The following is a 19,049-nucleotide window of genomic DNA, read 5'->3' as shown; positions in this document are numbered from 1 at the left end:
GGAACTCAGTAAATGGGTCTCGCGGGTTTTTTCTTTTACTACAACAATTCAGAAGTCAGAGGTGGTATTTCTATAACCTCTCCAAAGGTGTAATCATACATAGAAATGAGCAGCACTGCAGTCTTTTCCCTCAGCCTCCCAGTCAGCAGTTTTGACCTTGATGGCTCTTATCTGAGCAAAAAAAAAAAAACCCTCATTCCAACACTTCACCGAGAGTTGTTTATACCACTGATCTAGCTCTGTAGGCCATTTCTGTTCCTGCACGCACACACATGCATGCACACACCAACAAACACACAGCCGTTCGTGGAGAGTGCATCCTGTTTTTCACTTTGCCAACCAGGCAGCCGGTGTGTATTTCTGGCCCCGTTCCCAGGGTTGTTGTCCTGAACGATTGCTGCTGTGGTCTTTAACCCGGGAGGTCGAGTGGGGTAATGATGGGCTCCAGATTGTTTTTGTTTTTCTTACATTGGTTGCTCTGGTGCCAGTATTTTTTTAGTCTCTGACTCCAGCAATAAATATGGTTGCACCAACATTTTCTGCAATGCCAAGCAAAAAACTCATTTTTCACTGAGTATCACTCTGATTTACTCACAGCACAAATAAATACTAATACACAGGAACTGTTTTTTATAATAACTGTGCCATGTGTTGTGTTACAATGATTAATCAGTAGTTGAACAACAGAAAATGAATTGACACTTTTAATCCTTTCAGGGATTAACAAGCAAAAACACTGTAGATTTTAGCTTTTCAACTGTGAGAATTAGCTGCTTTTCTCTTTTTTTATCACATTTTGAAGATATGTTGTGACATTACTATTTTATAGACTAAATAACCAGTTTTATTTTAAGAAATCAGTATACCAACTGGTTAATGACAATAATCATTAGTTGTCACTTTAGCCAGGTTGTACTGTTTATTTTATTTTTCTACTTTTTTGTGTTTGATTTACATTACTACATAGCCAGATTACATGGAAAAACACGTATCATTTAAAGGTTCTGTATTTTGGCTGTTTTAACATGGATCATACACCACTCAGCCACAACACTGTGAAGACTGACAGGTGGTCACATCTCATCACAGTGCCACCTGTCAGTGTGTGGGGTACGTTAGACAGCAAGTAAACATTCAGTCCTCGAAGTTGTGTTGGAAGCAGGAAAAATGGATGAGTGTAAGGATCTGAGTGACTTTGACAAGGGCCAAACTGTGATGGCTGACGACTGGGTCAGAGCGTCTCCCAGACTGCGGCTCTTGTTGGGTGCTCCTGGTCTGCAGTGGTCGGTACCTACAACAGTGTCTAAGGAAAAGCAGTGGTCACGGATGCCCAAAAACCCACATAGCACTTTAAATAAAAAAGGGATCTGAGGTAGTCGTTTGCTTTATGCTAGTTTAAATGTGTCTTCCATCTGTTGGTAACACTGTTGCTTTCCTGTTGTAGGTCTGTGTGGAGGAAGTGCTTCAGGTAAAACCACAGTAGCCAATAAGATCATTGAAGCGCTTGATGTCCCCTGGGTGGTTCTCCTCTCCATGGACTCCTTCTACAAGGTACAAGACTCTGCTAACGGCACTAAAAATAAATGACGACTTACTCCAAGTGTGAGTTCTCTGTTCATTAAATCAGTCTGGTAATATTTCAGATTACTTGCTCAGCGTTTTACAATAATTAGAACAATACCCAGCCTTTAACTCCAGTGAGTAAAATTCTTGGGACGTTTTCATTCATTGCGGAAATTCCTGTTTTGATGACCTTCAGATGTGAATTGTTGCTTCCAGTTAAAAAGTGATATATGGCGGCTACATGTGCCGTAGCTTTCTAGTGATGCATTGAAAGTGAATGGAGGAGTATGTTTTTTTTTTTTTTTTTGTGGCAGCACCTTTATTCAGAATGCACTACTTTGTGTTCTGGTTTATTGAGCCTCCTTTAAATTCAATTTAACAGATGAGGGGGCACATTGTATTGAAATGATTAACATATCTGTGAAATGTTCCTTCAGAAGATGACACTGAAGGGCATCGGAGAAATATGGCTAGAAAAAGAGTGGAGGTGACTTGCAACAGAAAGTCTGGGGGTGGATTTGACTTTTCCCATGGGAACCTGTTTTTAAAAGGTGTTTTTCTGTGTTTAATCAGCAAAACTAATTTTCAGTTCTTGTATTTTCAGAGAAGAACTATGGTTTTCTCATGATCACACACTAAATGTTTTGTTCTCGGGGGGAAAAAACAGTTTTAAAACTGCTGCATAATAATATCATTGAAATTTGCTGTCATCTACGCCAGCACTGACCTTTAAAATCCACACTGGTCTCAGGGGGCAGGGAACAAAACCAAGCTCTTTTACTGCTACCATCTGCCTTCGGTGAATAAATATGTGTAACTGGAGGAACGTCAGTTCAGTTATTAATCTCTGGAGTCTTGTGGTTAACTTGTTTTGTGTGTGCGCTGCTGTTTCAGGTGCTGAATAAAGAAGAGCAGGAGCTGGCAGCCAAAAATGAATACAACTTCGACCACCCTGATGCCTTCGACTTTGAGCTCCTGATCACCGTCCTCCGAAAGCTGAAGAAAGGAAAAAGCGTCAAAGTGCCGGTGTATGACTTCACGTCTCACTGCAGACGCAAAGAATGGGTAAGACCTTGTCACTGAGTCAAACCGGCCTTAAAGGTTGTTCCTAATGTCACTTGGTTACTGCATTTTAGATGGGATGATTTGTTTCTACAAGATTCGACAGTGTTGGTGTCGAATGCTGCTGCCCTGCTTGTTTTCCAGCTATCACTGCTCTACCCGCTGCTGATTACCTGGATCAGGTGTGTTCAGTCAGTCAGAAGCTGGAAGATACCATCTTAGATCAAGGTGGAGAGAGGAAAGACAAAGTGAATTGGTATCTTCTAGCAATCTATTAATATTATTGTAATATTTCTCTTGCAGTCTGAGTAACTGGGACCTATTGTACTGTGTTCCTCAGTTACTGTAGCTTCACTTCAGTGCAGTTTGTACAGGAAAATGGTCACCAAAATAAAGCGACAAACATTTTCGACCTCTTGTAATTTAAAGGATAAAATTCCTATTGCAGCTACAAATCATTGAACACCTCTGGGGTTGTGTTAGTTGTCTGAGCAGATGCCAATTGAGATGCCTGCTAATTTGATAATTATTAAGGATTTAGTGTACAAGACATTAAAACCCAGGCAAAGAGCCCAAATCCCCTCCCAGAGACGTTGTGAAGAATCATTCGGACAGCGTAGCACTCTGACAGCTCCTCTCTATTTCTGTGCAATGTAATTTCATGGCTGAAAAGCACAACACCAGGCGGGAAATCGCCAATCACGACCTGTGCCTTGGAAATCATTTTATTATGGGCCTTTTGTACTGCAGGGTGAATGTAATTAAGCCTCGGGTTCCAAGAGTCAAGGGGCTGTGAGGGCCAACCAGCTGCAGGCTGAATATACTGTGTGTGTTTCTGCCACTGGTATGAATAAACAAGAGGGTGCGGTTTTCTGGCGTCTTCCTCTCTGGTAAAAGTGGAGGTCACCTTCTTGGAGCCACCAACACTTAAACATGTTAAAGACCCACTAAATCATTTCTTAGTGAACAGGGTAATGAACGAATCGATAAACGCTTTCAATTCTCTCCTTTTCAATTTCTCCTTTTCAAACACGACCTCACCTCCTCCTCCTCCCTCTCTCTTTCTTTCTTTCTTTCTTTCTTTCTCTTGGCATTGATAGCAAAGTGTCCGGTCCTTTGACTTTATCTCGATGCTGGTCAGAGGAGGATAATAGGATTGCGATATACTTGGTGCCATTTTGTCTTTCACTGAGGCTGTGATTAATCTCTCACCCACAGAAACAAGCACACACTCACTCTCCTTAGTAGTGAAACAAGTTCACACTGAGGTTTGATAACAGTGAAGAACACAAGAATAGCTGGTTGTTGTGTTTTGTGTCCACATGTGTTGGACTGATGTATTCAAAGCCCCTTTTGTATTGTAGGGATTTCAGCCACTAGTAGGACCAAATGTTTTTTTATATTTTGTTTGCCAAGTGCTCGAGAATGCACAACTGTGAACGTACAGGTAACATCATGCACATTAAAGCTGAGGGTTTCCTGCCTTTCCACTGCTCGACAGGTGGCGTTGGGCATGTGCCAGTTGAAAAGGACGAGGAAAACCCTGCTAGCAAGTGTGCATGCACATAAATATTTAAAAAAAGAAAGTCAACTTTGAAAGTGTTTTGTGATAAAGAAAATGTGTTTAAAAATACATGAATACATTTCTCAGGCCTCAGTGGAAAGTGCAGTGTGTTTGAGAAACATAACTCCACAACTCAGCTTTAAGACTGACCATCAGTTCATCATCAGAGAAGTGAGGACATTTATCTATCTGTTGAAGGGTTGTATTTCTTTTACTTTGTGTCACATCATGTCATCATGCTGGTGTCTGTGACTCGGGAGCATAGAGTAGAAACCAAATGCTCCCTCCACAGGAGCAGATGATCTGATTAGCTCTTAGAGCTTCTCTCTTCATACGTTTGTATTTAATCAATACCCATTTATTTTTCACGACAGAAAACAGTATACGGGGCCAACGTTGTCATCTTTGAGGGCATCCTGGCCTTCGCCAACAAGGAGCTGCTGAAGGTAAGAATAGTGCGATCCTCTCTTCTCCCCCAGTGGCACATTAAAGCTTTCACCCACTGTATTGTTTTTAAACCCTGAAATGTTTCACACATCGACTTGTCCCATTTAGAGCAACTCACAGCAGTCAGTGAAAGCAGCATTGCCAGAAAACCTCAGATTTTATTTAAAAAAAAAAAAAATCCAAGCTAACTTGTTGATTTCAAATCTGTTTACTTGTCAAAATATTTGGATGCTGCTTAAATGTTTTGTAATTAGATTTTCCTTGTTCTGCCCCTGTGCTGTCTGTGTCAGACCTGATTAATGGCTCAGTCAGCTCGGAGACAAACAGGCGAATAAATAATGAACCTTTGATTAAGGAAATTAAATCAGCTGGCTGCGCCGTTTATCTGTGGATGAAATGTTTCATATGGACACGGCTGATGCTGAGGCGCTCATATTCCCCTTTTATTAAATATTCAGTACCGTTCAGTCAGTGTGTCTCTTTAACCATAACTATGGGAGTGTGTATCTTGATGTTCTGTTTAGTTCTTTTTAGCACTATATTTCTTTAAGTAACATTGTATAGGATTATGGGTTATCCCTCTGGGAGAGGGGTGGCACAGCGGAGCGGTGGTTAGCGCTGTCACCTAACAGCAAGAAGGTTCCGGGTTCGAGCCCGGGCTGACCCGGGGCCTCTCTGTGCAGTCTGCGTGTTCTCCCTGTGCCTGCGTGGGTTCTCTCCAGGTACTCCAGCTTCCTCTCACAGTTCAGACATTCAGCTTAGGTTGACTGGCGACTCTAAATTGCCCGTAGGAGTGAGTGTGGTTGTTTGTCTACATGTCAGCCCTGTGATAGACTGGCGACCTGCCCAGGGTGGACCACGTCTCTCTTCTGTTTGTTTGTGTGCATGTCAAGAGGAGATCAGTTTTGAAAATTAATTGAGGTGAAAATTAATTCTGCGGTGTTTATAATGATGGCATCAAGGGTCAGAGGAAATCCACATGAATTAAAGGAGAGTGCTTTATTGCGGAGCTTCTCTGCTGCTGAGCATCGTCCTCTTGACCTTTATGTAAGTGTGGAGTGTGTGTGAGAGAGCTGGACCATGGTGATAAGGCAGAAGGCCTCCCCTGAGGCCCAGCTGTGTAGTCGATTACCCTCTGAATCAGTTAATAAGAACCTATGTCTGAGGTGATTAATTGTTTTAATTGTTTTGTGTCCGTTTTTGTAACTGAAGTCAATTACAGCTGCAGATCTGACATGCTAATGGTCTAAGAACCGGAGACACTGCATGCACACACACACACACATACTGCTCACACAGGGTAATAAACCTGTATATACACTCCTCACTCACTTCTCCTGCAGGCTGACAGCTGGGCTTATTCAGGAACATGTCATCGTTTGGTCGGTCAGTTTGTCAGATTTACAACAGGCTTGTTGTGCAGCTGAGTTATACATGAACACACACTCGACTAATTCACACAAACTCCTTTTCATTTCAGCAGTTCTTCTCTGTTGGCTCTTTGTCTTCCCACCTCTGTTGTGATGCTGCATCATTGAGTTTTTATTTTTATTCTTCCTGGTTTTGCTGCGTTCATGTTCAGTGTAATGACTGGACTGTGCTTGTGACACCTGATGTCTCCTCAGTTTACACGTGATTCTTCACAGTGTTGTGAGTCACTTTCAGAGTGAAACAGAGCACCACAACCATTTCTGTGACAGAAGTGGAAGGTGAAGCTGGTACAGTTTTTGTTTTTGTTTGTCTAACTTTTATTTCTCCCTCCTTTTCAATAACTTTAATATTGTCACAGCGTACAAATGCTTATTTCACCAAAACAATATATCAAGCAAACTTTTGTCTTTTCTTCAAATCAAATAAAGGCTTTGAGACTTAAACAGGTAATTGATTAGTTAATGTGTACAGAACATTTATTACCAGCAATTGTAATGAAAACTTTATATAATGTTTGACAGATAAATGCCAAACATCTGCTGGTTCCAGCCTCTAAAATGTGAATGTTTGTCTCCTTGGTTTGTGTTATACAGTATGATACTCTATGCAGTTTCCAAAAACTAATGAATTAACATAGTATTTGGAAGATGAGTCAATAATCTAGATATTTTTAGTGATGTTTTTAAAGGCTTCCCAGTATTATAGTGTTATAGTTTTTGTTTTTACTCTGTAACAGATGACTGTATTAAAATCTTTTGTACAACATGACTCACTTAAACTCTCAGAAAACATTAAAATGCTTAATAAGAAATTTACTTTGTATTGATTTTTGGTTTCTTTTCCTCGTACAGAACTTGACCAAATATAAGTTGACTTCACTGCAGCCACAAAATGGGTCATGGTTTGCGTCATACAAGCTCCTCAGTTTTGCTTCTGGCTGGCTGGTTTGATTACAGGTGGCGGACTAATACAGCAAGTTTGAATCACAAATGCCACCTTTTGTGGAATAAAAACAAAAAGAGGACACCTAGATTTTACACTAGAAGATTTAAAAGGTATTGTAGGTATTTGGGGACACATGAAATCACTGTAAAGCTGTGTAAGATGTCTAGAAATGTAGTAAATGAAAATGTGTATATGCAGAACAAACCGCAGATTAATGAGATGATTTATCTCCTTTACCAGCTTCTGGACATGAAAGTGTTTGTGGATACAGATTCAGATATCCGCCTGATACGGAGGCTGAAGAGAGACATCTCACAGCGTGGACGGGACATCAGCGGCATCATCAAACAATACAATAAGTTTGTAAAGCCAGCGTTCGAGCAGTACATCGAGCCCACAGTGCAGGTCGCTGACATCGTGGTGCCCAGAGGTGAGTGGAAATGTAGTTCAGTACAACTCAACATTAAACTTTTCAGACACTGGGCTTATTGTTTTTGTATTAATTGGAAAAAAGAGCTTGTTTGGAGAAATAAATGTTTATTAGGGCTGTCAAATTCTGTCATTACATTCTTGGTCTGTATCTTAAACTTGTATTATTTGCAGGTGGAGAGAACTTTGTAGCGTTGGATTTGATCGTTCAGCATGTTCACAGTCAGCTGGAGAAGGTAAAGACTCATCACGTGTTAAATGTAGTTTACCTTGGTTATTTCCAACCTTAGACTGTGATTATTTTTGTTATGTCTACTTTGTAGATGCACAAGGTGCTGATTAGAGGTTCACGGTTTGTTTTCTGCTGCTGTGAACAAAGAATATTTAATACACAACAGTCCAACAGTGATTTTATAGATAAACTCAGACAGTGTACCTCATGCATCCGCCTAAGAAGCTGGAGCGTCCTAAATCCTCAGTTCACCTTAAACTGATGAAGATGCTAGCTCAGGTGTGGAGTGTTGAACATGGCCTGTGGTGCTTTGGAGGCAAAACAGTCCTGAGGGTTAACTTTTGTGAATTTACACATGTAAACTTGAGCCAGGAAAACGTGGTATAATATGATCAGACCAATGTTTCAGTGTGCCAGACTGATGATAATGACACGCATAACGAACACACTCTCATGGGTCTCATTTAAAGCCTGCGTAATCCTGCAGGGCGTGCGATGCGTCTTTAAACTTGGACACCTGCTGTTGGCTTTCTGTGTTGATCTGGTTCTGAAATATGTGATGCTGCAGTACTGTATACCCAGATATGGTTTGTGTTTTTCCTGTGGGAAGGGGAGGATGTGTGTACAATTAGACATAAAAACTTCACTCTTCTTCGTCACATTATGACTAGTTTCAGTCCTGAGAGCTTCCCTTAGCTTCAAATGACTGATTCTACCAGTGTAAAGGTCATTTAACCAGAGTTTTGGGTTCAGTGTTTACATATTTTAAGCTGGGTTGGATTAAAGTTCCCTAGTAGTCTACACAGTTGTAATTGTTTTACCATGTGAGGTGAGTCTGTAGACTGTCTCTGACAATGCCGCCCCCTGCTGGTTGTAAGTGGCAAATGCTGGTCAGGTGAATAACTAGAATCAACCATTTGACTATCTGCTCAGTGCCGTCTGTTCTCAGACTCACATTTATGGTTGACATCAAGCACCATGACACACTGAGCTAAGGTTATACTTCACAGTGATAAAGTTACGGTAAAAAGAAAAAGAATATTTAATTTCCTGACGGATATTTTTCAGCTTCAGTCAATCAAATAGCTGCCTGAAGGTTTCCCATCTTTCCCTCTATACCTCATTGAACTCGGTGAGTCAGACATCTGCAGCGGGCACTTTAGATTAATCACCCTGCAAGAGGAGGAGAGTTCTCCTTTATCTTGTCATCCAGCCACTTTACGACCTGTACCGAACTCTGATCTGTTCTGCTTTGAACACATGACCACTAGCAGAACACAAAGAGCAGATGTCATGCGTGTAACGTGGATGAGTAGGAGCATGCACACACAGATGGCATGAGACTGTTCCTCCTAAATGGACCCCATTCACTTCTTCCCTCTCCTTTGCTCATGTTAATGTGTTGTTGCATTAATGTGAGCAGTAATGAAGTAAATGATGATCTGTACATTTCTGTCATTACTTCTTTTTGAGCACAAAGCTGGTTTGTTAATCTTGGTACGACTGTCTGCCTGCATTTCTGTGGTAGAGATGACATTTTAGCTAGATTATTAACTCTGCTTAACAAAGGCAAGATTAAACTCTGCGTTACTCTTCATTTTCTTGATAGTTTTTAGCATTTGCCACAAACTACAATATGCACATCCAAAGAATTTCTACGTTATGTTCAGGTCAGGTCACGGCACCACTTAAAAATATGAAGATCATAATATAGACACGAAAAGATGATAAAACAACTGAAAGCATTAAGTGGTATTATACAAGTAAGAGGTTTACATAGTAAAGGAAAACGATAATAAGCTGTACATTGAACCAAGGGGCAGTTCATGCTGTGTTAGAAGAGGGATTATTGCAGAAACCTGATGCACACTAACAGTCACTAATCCATCTGATACATAAAACTGTTCAGGTCTAGTCTGGGGACTCAACGCTACATTTCAACAGACAAACATTTACTGTGCATTAAGTGTTTGGTGGGGTTTATGTTGCTGAGCTTACTTTTCTCAGGAATGGCTTATCTCATGTTTTGTTATGTTTCTCTCTGTTTGCACACGTGTGTGTGTGTGTGTGTGTGTGTGTGTGTGTGTCTCATTGTGCGTACACGACCTCCCTTGCCTGGCTGAATGCTGTGTAACCATTCCAGCGTGAGATCACTGTGAGGTACGACTGTCCAACTGCTTTTTAACCACTATGTCTTCTCCCTCCACTTCTCTGTTTCGTTTCTATTATACAATCTGATTTCAGCTGTGCGTCAGTTAAAACCAAAGACAAAGTGAACACTTGTCTTGATTTGGACTCAAACACTGGTGATTCGAGACTCGACTTGGACTTAACTACAGCACTGAGAAGGAGCAGACAGAGGACCAGCCTCTTTAAGAACAGATGAGCCAAACACAGGACTGCATTACGTTACACTCTGGTTTGACTTTACATACAGTGTGGACACCTGTAGTTTGTTGACATCAGATTTGTCTCTAGTTGTTATGTGGTGTATTACAGCACAAATATTCAATCTTGCTGAAACACTTTGTATTTGAAAATCTTTTGCCTTGGGGTTGTGTGGCACAGGAAACTCTGCACAGTCAGAGGGAAGAATAGATTCACACTGAATATCAATTCTCAGTGCAAATGGTGTGCAACCAGTCAAGGCAGTGAAACGGAAAGGAAGCCGCTGTCTTCTGCATGATGCATCTGTCCAAGTGAGAGCTTAGTGCCCCAACTCTTGCACATGCACAGTGCATTAAAAGTTGCTTTTTGAAAAATGGATAAAACTGAGGTACAGGTTTAAAATGTGGAATAGTGGAGGCAGAGCCCTGAAGCCCACTGTTTATGCTTTAACTTCCCCAAGGTTGGATCAGTCTTCTCAGAATCCTGAACGTCAGAAATGTCTCGACTCTTAGCCTTGGTTAAAAACTGAACTGCTTTTCCCGAGTTCCACAGGCCACGTTTCACACAACCACACTAATACACCAGCCAGAAAGATTAAAAATTTTAATGAGATATACGTTATATGTTTAAAAATGACCTCTGTAGTTGAGAACCTCTTAAAGCAGCAGGTCGGAGATGAACTGTTGAGGGTTTCCTGCAACAGGCAGAAAAAAGCTGTTTTATTGAACAAATGATTATGATGCTGCTGATGAAGACGACAACAGCGGCATTCACTCATATTGGGACTAAACTATAGCACACCTTTAAGACCAGATTTGAAACTTTGGTTCAACAGCATGAATGTTTCCAGTTTTTCTGTTTTTTTTTAGATCAATTCTTAGTAAATCTCCAGGAACAGAAGCTTCTTTCATTGGGTTGAGATCTTGCACTGAATCTGCAGCAAAGAATGACTAATCTGTGTTTTCAGCCTCTGAAGTAGTCTGTTCGCAGGGTGAAGGACCTGAGTCACCTAAAATGACCCCAGATAAATTGAAGTGAGCTTGCTGCGCCTCAGTCCTGGACTAGAAAGTGTTTGTTCATTGTTGCGCAGCAGAGATTTAGTGGAGCTGTTTCACTGCTCTAATACTGTTCTTTCTCTTTTTTCCTGTTTCCCATCCTGTGTTTGTTTTCCTTCCTGTATTTCTTTATCTCCCTCCGACACCTTTAATAACCTCATTTCACCAAATCGGTCACCTTCTTCAGAGGAAGCTCCGCTGGGATATGTGAGACCTGCTTTATGGATTCTCTTTTAGCTTTGTGGTTTTAAAATCATGATTTTGTAGTTTTATTGTACTTGGTCGTCTTCTGCATTTTTAACTGCCTTCCCCGTTCAGTGAGTGTAAATGTCTTGACTTGAATAGATGCAGTTTGGGCCTTAAGCAGCTGCTAAGTCTAAAACCTTTCTTTGTGTTTGAGTTTTAATATCTCGTGATCTGCTAAATGACTTTTCAACACACTGTTTTTCCAGTTGAATATAAAGTTATGGGTGAAACAAAATTGCTGAAATTGTCATGAGGTAATCTCTCGTGTTGAGACACATATCGATGGACAAAAACAACAGTTTTCAGCTTTTTAGAGATTTGTCTACTCGGTAGTCTGAGTCGACCTGCTTCACCTAGGAGAGTTTTGCTCCAAACAGGTGCTTTTTAATTAAGAATGTCATCAGTCTGCTGCCACAGTGTGCTACTTGAACATTCCTGAAGTCAGCACGTCATTCACTTTGTGTATATGAATGTGTTTGTCTGCCACAGATCAGCTCTGGCCTCTGCTCATCAGGGTCAGCCATTACCCAAAACCCTGAGTGTTATGGAGAGCACGCCACAGGTCCGCGGCATGCACACCATCATCAGGTCGGAACACACACACACACACACACACACACACACTTTACCAGCCAGGTCTTCTTAAAACCACATAAAACTGAATATGGCAAAAAACTTGAGATATCCTGACTTTTATTCTCTAGTACGAGTCAGGCTCTTCCCAGTTTCTTCCCAGTCACACAGTCCTTTCATCCTGCCCTCTGTGTTGTGTAGGAACAAGGAGACTAACCGAGATGAGTTTATTTTCTACTCCAAGAGATTAATGAGGCTCCTGATAGAACATGCCCTCTCCTTCTTGCCCCTCAAGGTGAGTTTTTATTTGTGACTTTTCACTGGCCTCCTGCTTTCGGTTCGTTTGAAGGTAGAATCTTGTTGAAGTAAACAAGTCTGTTCATCAGCAGTTTTAGCTGTGTAACCTTTAGAAAGGTCTCTGCCTGAAATAGACTTCAGGTTTAAACCACCAGTTAGCGGCTGAAGTTAAGTGTCTGGTGAAGCTGGCAAAATGTTTCACAAGCCGTTTCCCCTCTGTCGCGTCTGTGACACTCTCTCTAGTCGGTATGTGTGGAGACGCCTCAGGGTGGCATCTATGAGGGCAAGAGGCTGAGCGGTAAACGGGTAAGTCTGCTTTTATTCTGCTGTTTGACACCGATAACTTCAGTGATGTAACGGATCGTAGCTGATCCCTGATCTGTACAGATTTTTGGTTCAGCACACACCTGAACTGCTGAATCATTGCGTGAAATGCAGTCTTACTGCCACTGCTACTTTTTAAAGGAATAATTCCCAAGATCTTGATGCAGACTTGCAGTTAAGCGAGACAGACAAGAGTCGTGTCCACGCCAACATTAACAACAGCGTAATTTGCAACAGCAAGCCGAAACAGTCAAAGTTTCACTATGTTTAGGCTCACAGACTACTTGGTTAAGTTACCTTAATAGTGAAGATTTTAAGATTTTATTGAAACTTCAGACTTTTTTTTTCCCCCTGATCTGACAAATGATCCGGTCTGTGATCTGAACCACTAGTTAACATGGTCGTTACTAATGTGACCTAAACTTTGTGGTCACCCAGCTCAAGTCCATGTTTAATCCCAGTGTACATCTCAGGCTGCGTTCAATAAATAGAATCCCTATTTTTTAAAAGTCCCCATAAACCATAAAAAGGGTATACTGTAACACCCACACTGCACAGTCCAGACGGAGCAGTGGAATCTCATTTACCTGCTGTATGTGTGTGAAGACTTCTGGGGTTTTTGTGCTGCCAGGTGAATGTTGATGCATTGCGGTGCTCACAGCAGATGTTTCCCCTGATCTGACAAATGATCCGGTCCGTGATCTGAACCACTAGTTAACATGGTCGTTACTAATGTGACCTAAACTTTGTGGTCACCCAGCTCAAGTCCATGTTTAATCCCAGTGTACATCTCAGGCTGCGTTCAATAAATAGAATCCCTATTTTTTAAAAGTCCCCATAAACCATAAAAAGGGTATACTGTAACACCCACACTGCACAGTCCAGACGGAGCAGTGGAATCTCATTTACCTGCTGTATGTGTGTGAAGACTTCTGGGGTTTTTGTGCTGCCAGGTGAATGTTGATGCATTGCGGTGCTCACAGCAGATGTTTTCATGCAGGTGTTAGATCATCATGTTGTCTTTTCGTGTTCTCACATCATCAAATCTCATTTAATGTTGTCAGACGGTTAAACTCCTGTGCGTTTGTGCAGATCACTGGAGTTTCTATCCTGAGGGCAGGGGAGACCATGGAGCAGGCTCTGATGGCTGTGTGCAAAGACATCCGGCTGGGAAAGATCCTCATCCAGACCAACCAGGATACTGGAGAACCCGAGGTGTGTGTGTGTGTGTGTGTGTGTGTGTGTGTGTGTCAAGCTTTTCAGCCTGTGTTTCTGTCGCACACGCTTTCAGACCCAAAAAAAGTGTTTTCATCCAAAAACATGCATTCCACAGTTTCCTCAGAGATGGAGCTTCTTGTCCCTCTTTACTGCGTCCAATAGTATTTGGGTTTCTTGCTCCTTGTACTGTGACATCCTTCACATCATTGATCTGGGTTGTAACGTTGAGATTTCCAATATGAATTCAGCACTTGTGATGGATGTTGTACACTTCTTTAGAGTATATGTCACTGATTGATGAAAATCTTTTCTATCTTATTTGGTATTTCAGTGATTTAATGATTGTAGCCCGTTAGAGACTGATTCAGCTAATGGATATCAGAATATCTGCACCTTCTCAGTGTTGTTTACTGGCTTGTCTCCTTTCTCCAGCTTCACTACCTTCGTCTGCCCAAAGACATCAGTGAAGACTATGTCATCCTGATGGACAGCACCGTGTCCACCGGGGCGGCTGCTCTCATGGCTGTCAGAGTGCTGCTGGTACCTCAGCAAGATTTAGTACTTTTTTTTTTTTTTCTTTTTGTCAGTCAAGACTTTTCCATCTTAACTGTGCTCGAACCCTAATTTTGTCTTTCACTCTTCTAATTTAATGCATGTTCTTTCACTTGAAAATAATTCTATAGAATATAAAGAATTCTTCATTTGGGCACGACTACCCCTTTGACTATTAACAGAGAATGTCTTCCTCCAGTCACTGATATTAACATCTTTTTCAGTGTTAAATGAGCTTTTTCTTGCTCTCCTTATTTTCCTCTGGAAAGGACCATGATGTAGCAGAAGATAAGATCTTCCTGTTGTCCCTGCTAATGGCAGAGATGGGTGTGCACTCTGTGGCCTATGCCTTCCCTAAAGTCCGCATCATCACCACGGCTGTGGACAAGGAGGTCAACGACCAGTTCCACATCATCCCAGGCATCGGTGAGGTGGTTTCTTCTTCTGTCACCTGGAGGCAGTTTCACACAAGTCATCTGGGAGGATTAAGTAGCACTGTTTCAACAAAAATTTCAAATGCTATATACTGTATGTAAACATACAAATACATGGTCAAAAATGCACAGGGACCCTGATCAGATACAACAACAAGCCTGATGCTGAGCTCTTCCAGCTCACAATAAACATACTAATGCTGTAGAAAGTAGGTTTACAAATAAGGCTCAGCACCAGTGACAGCTGCAGTTCGTAGGTGTTATGTTTTTGGCTTGTCAGTTTCATTCTCTCAACTCTCAGGAATGTCTTGAGGAAATGGCTTCGGTATTGGTGGTCAGGGGTCACTGTGACCTCAGGTCCATCCTGTTTTGGTGAATGTGGTGATACCGTTTGATAAATTCCTTCACTGAATGTATTATGAGTCCAAACAGACCTGCATGGACTCTGCTAATTGCTGGAAGCATATAACTGAGGCTGTAGTTCTGGTTTGACACATCAGCTTTCAAAAAGCTAGAAAAACATAAAAGCTTCAAATGGAAAATCCCTAATAATCCCATCAACAAACTATGAATTAAAATCACTGCCCAAATCCCCCTGTACAAAGCGTGATGGGTAACGGGCTGTATTGGTTTATACTCCTCGTCACAGGTTAGTAGTGAGTTAGTGCCCCCTGCTGGGAAGAAGAGGTAGCCCTTCCAAGGAGCTGTCAATGGTTTATATTTCAGTTTCAAGTGTGGCACTACCTCCTTTTTGCTTCCCTGAGTGTTGTCCCTGACAAAGTACCACCACCACATGCACACACAACTTGTCTGTTGTTCATTGTTCAATAATTCGCTAGCGTAATTGCTAATCAGTAGCTTCTGTTCTTGTTAAGACAGTGACTGAGTTCCTTCACCCCCTGACAGGGCTGTTTTCAAAACTGTTGCATTGTTTCAGTCCATCTGCCTGAATCTTGTTTATTAGTTGACACTTTAGAGAGCTAACAGCCGGTTCTGTTTTCACTCTGCATTGCTTTTCTTTTTGTGTTTCCACAGGTAATTTTGGAGATCGGTACTTTGGCACCGACGCTCCCCCGGACTGGTGTGAAAGTGATGAAGGGATGGACTTCTGAAGAGAGGACCAGTCAGGGAGGGGAAGGGTTGCAACAGAAGCATTTAGTCTTGAAACCAGTTTTTTTTTTTTGTTTTGTTTTGTTTTTTTAAAGCTCATCCTCCATCTCTTGCTGCTCTGTGCTCATCTCCATCAACATCTGTCACACATTTTGGCTGTTTAGACTGCCGCTGAAGACTTCAAGGTTGTCTGAGTAGTCCGTAGTGTAGTGTAATTTGTTTATTTTTCTCAACTTAAAACCTTTCGTAAGGATTATTCGTGTGTTGCAGCCTTGCTGTGCTGCTGACGCGGCAGCTGTCTGTACTGTACGACGATGTTTGCTCAGGCTACTCACTGAAAGGGACAACGGTGCTCCGTACTTGAACAAGAGGAATGACTAGTGATTACAGGCAACAGACATTTTAGATTATATTTCTTTTTCTCTGTTACTGTTTTCTTTTGTTGTTTTACTCCAGTATGTTGCCACAGAAATAACTCTCTGCCCCTATTTTAATGAGCTAAAGCCCTTAAATGGTAGCACTGTACTTTTAGTGCTACCCCCAAGTTTAACATTTATATGCACCATATAAATATTTAAAAAGTGGGTTATAACCCACTATAATGTATAAGTAGATGTTATTGTTTATGGTCTATACACCTGTATAGTGCTTTTCTATGCATTGCAGCGCACTCAAAGTGCTTTCACACTATTTGGCCATTCACACCGGTAACATCACCAGGAGCAACTGGGGGTTCAGTGTCTTGCTCAATGACACTTCGACATGTTGACTGGACAAGCTGGGAATCAAACTGCTAATCCTCTGTTTAGGAGACAACCCGCTCTACCTCCTGAGCCACAGCTGTCCACAATGATTAATGTATTTGTTGGCAGCTTTAACTCCTGTACAATGAAACATTGAAATTTCTTACATTTCTCTGCTTGCAGTGTCTTATAAGCAAGGCAGCTTTATTTATATAGCACATTTCGTAAACAGAGGCAATTCACAGTGCTTTACATAGGTGAAAAAAACTAACAGCAGTAAAAACAGTAAGCACTAAAACCAGAGTACAACTGGTTAAGACAAAGTGAAGTACAGTGCAGTAATAGGTTGCAAGTTGCCCTGATGAAACAAATAAAGTGAAGTACAGGTTGCAAGTTGCCCTGATGAAACAAACGTTTAGTAGAGAAACCAGTGGGTCAGCAGTTGTAAAATGTAAAGTCAAGCTTTTAAACAGCTGCTCTGAAGAAACTCCAGTTAACACAGCTTTAGCTGTTAGCAGACGCTGTGTATGTGGTTCTCTGTGTGGCCTTTAATTACATGTTGTTAGCGTTCACATCTGGACAAAAGGGAAAAGTTCTAATAAGAACCTCGGAACAGGACGACAAATGACACCAGGTGGTGTTGCATAAATAAGTGGTTGAATTTCATTATTTAAAACTAAACTACAGCAGTAGTTCAGTATATTGAAAATGACTGTCTAACTTGTGCTGAATGATTAAACCTCTGTTTATTTTTTCTTCTTGCAGAGACTGACTCATATAGCACATTGACACATTGTGGTCCCCTCATTTGCTGCTGCATTTTTAAAAAGTGTTTTATTTATTTAATGTATTGTTTGCAGGGATTCTGTATCTCCACATCAGGTCGCAACCATTAATCCAACGTGCATATTGTTTTAATGTTACACAGATGTTTATTACCTGCCTGGTTTATTATACAAGACGTTCACTTAGTCGCTGGACAGTTTGACTTGTCCAGTACAACGTTAATTACAGCTCCATTCCTTCCAGGTGCTCAGTGCTACCTGCCGTCTTCACTGCCACACATAACTGGGACAGATCTGTTACCAGCGTTAACAGTCACACACCAAGCCAAATGATTGCTGTGGGAAAAGTATAACATCACACTCCTGCATTGGGACTGTTGAACGGTCTGGCTGACTTTATGTGAACTACATGTGTAATGACAGGAATTGTCACTGTGTCCTCTGAGAAACGGCTCCGTTTCTGGTTGTTTTATATATATGTGCCGCTTCACTTGTACAGAATTGTAAAAAAATGATTAAACTCAAAACCTTACATTTTGCTTGGTTTTGTCGTATTGTGTAATGCTGGAGTTTCCTGCTAGGGGGTAGCAGATTCCGGTTTGTTTACAGAGGAAGTGACGCATACCAAGACTCGTATGCTGCCTTCCGGGGCTGTAGGAAATAACTGTTTTATTCTGCGCGGTCTATTTACAAGCCAAAAAGCGCAAACCTCATCTTAATACAGTGTAGCAAAATATGTTACATGGGTTACGGTGTTTAACATAACGCCGCCTTTTTTGGTTGCTCGTTATATTAAAATAAACGCATGAAAATTGGGCTGTCATTTATTGTCAGTCGTTTTGTTCTGTGTTCATGTTTTGCATGTCCTTTCAATTTACTTCATTGTGAGCCAGACAAATAAAATAGAATTCGTGTTTTTACCTGATCAAACAGCAACGTGTTGCTTCAACAGCTATGATGTGACAGTGTTTGGGTAGCTTGGATAAAACTTTAGCTTGGAATAAGTTGTCATTTTAAAGTCCTGCTTTGTTGTTATTCCAGTATTTATTTGGCTTCAGCTCAAAGTTGCTCTGTGAAGTAGGTCTAGAGAAACCTTTACTAATGTCGTTCGTGTCTTTGTCCGGATCAAAAGTAAGAGACGTGAAGGTATCACCAGCAGATGACGATTTACACACGCGTGGCCGGTGTTGCTCGTCAACGGGCACGTACACATCTATGTGTTTGTAGTTTACTTTGTATTAACAGGCACTGAAGGCACCACGTTAAATAGGGATGCGGTCATGTTTGGGTACAAAGTTCTGCTGTGTTATATTGTTGAACAAAGTTACAGCACCGTGTGATGACCCACTGCTTTCAAGGATTTAACGTTGACTACTGCGAATAACAAATGCTAAAACCTTGTTGCTAATTAATTAGGAAGTGTGTGAATTAACAACTTCCGTAAGAACACTACACTAACAGTTAGCTTAGCCTACACAAGACCGGACGTTACCCAGAACTGCATTAAAAAAACTTGACATTTTAGAGTTTCCTTTGGATATTTGTTACTGTGAGTATCCTTCAGAAAAACTTCTATATTTTAAAGAAATTACTTGAACCTGTTCTACAATTCGGCATTCACATATGTGTTATATTTATTTCCTAAACACAA

At 41.2% G+C, this 19,049-nt stretch overlaps 2 protein-coding genes and 1 long non-coding RNA gene across 10 annotated transcripts in view; all 3 read left to right on the top strand.

Moving 5' to 3' along the window:
• The window catches only part of LOC109970559 (uridine-cytidine kinase-like 1), a 19,747-nt gene extending 3,162 nt beyond the window's left edge, over nt 1-16,585 (top strand). For 2 of the 3 annotated variants that reach the window (XM_020618194.1, XM_020618191.1), the window contains exons 3-15: nt 1,445-1,551; nt 2,458-2,628; nt 4,564-4,635; nt 7,253-7,442; nt 7,616-7,677; nt 11,304-11,323; nt 11,852-11,950; nt 12,137-12,230; nt 12,476-12,538; nt 13,649-13,771; nt 14,207-14,314; nt 14,596-14,752; nt 15,796-16,585. In XM_020618194.1, the coding sequence (XP_020473850.1) occupies nt 1,445-1,551; nt 2,458-2,628; nt 4,564-4,635; nt 7,253-7,442; nt 7,616-7,677; nt 11,304-11,323; nt 11,852-11,950; nt 12,137-12,230; nt 12,476-12,538; nt 13,649-13,771; nt 14,207-14,314; nt 14,596-14,752; nt 15,796-15,872 (1,343 nt within the window). In that variant the 3' untranslated portion in view covers nt 15,873-16,585. Of the gene's footprint in view, nt 1-1,444; nt 1,552-2,457; nt 2,629-4,563; nt 4,636-7,252; nt 7,443-7,615; nt 7,678-9,816; nt 9,834-11,303; nt 11,324-11,851; nt 11,951-12,136; nt 12,231-12,475; nt 12,539-13,648; nt 13,772-14,206; nt 14,315-14,595; nt 14,753-15,795 lie in introns of all 3 variants that reach the window. The other variant, XM_020618192.1, reaches the window with a different exon arrangement.
• Nucleotides 16,586-16,646: 61 nt separating this feature from the next.
• LOC109970575 (uncharacterized) lies at nt 16,647-17,930 on the top strand. Its single transcript, XR_002276432.1, has 2 exons — nt 16,647-16,958; nt 17,000-17,930. It is a non-coding gene; the product is annotated as an uncharacterized LOC109970575 (long non-coding RNA).
• A 563-nt stretch (nt 17,931-18,493) lies between these two features.
• The window catches only part of mpv17 (mitochondrial inner membrane protein MPV17), a 7,913-nt gene continuing 7,357 nt past the window's right edge, over nt 18,494-19,049 (top strand). Inside the window, exon 1 of one of the 6 annotated variants that reach the window (XM_020618254.1) lies at nt 18,494-18,544. The gene's annotated coding sequence lies outside the window, so the exon portion shown is untranslated. The other 5 variants (XM_020618257.1, XM_020618252.1, XM_020618255.1 and 2 more) reach the window with 5 other exon arrangements.

Source organism: Monopterus albus, unplaced genomic scaffold, assembly GCF_001952655.1.
Source record: "Monopterus albus unplaced genomic scaffold, M_albus_1.0 scaffold202.1, whole genome shotgun sequence".
NCBI lineage: Eukaryota > Metazoa > Chordata > Actinopteri > Synbranchiformes > Synbranchidae > Monopterus > Monopterus albus.
Note: the sequence above shows the minus strand (reverse complement) of the source record. Positions and strands in the feature narration are given on the sequence as shown.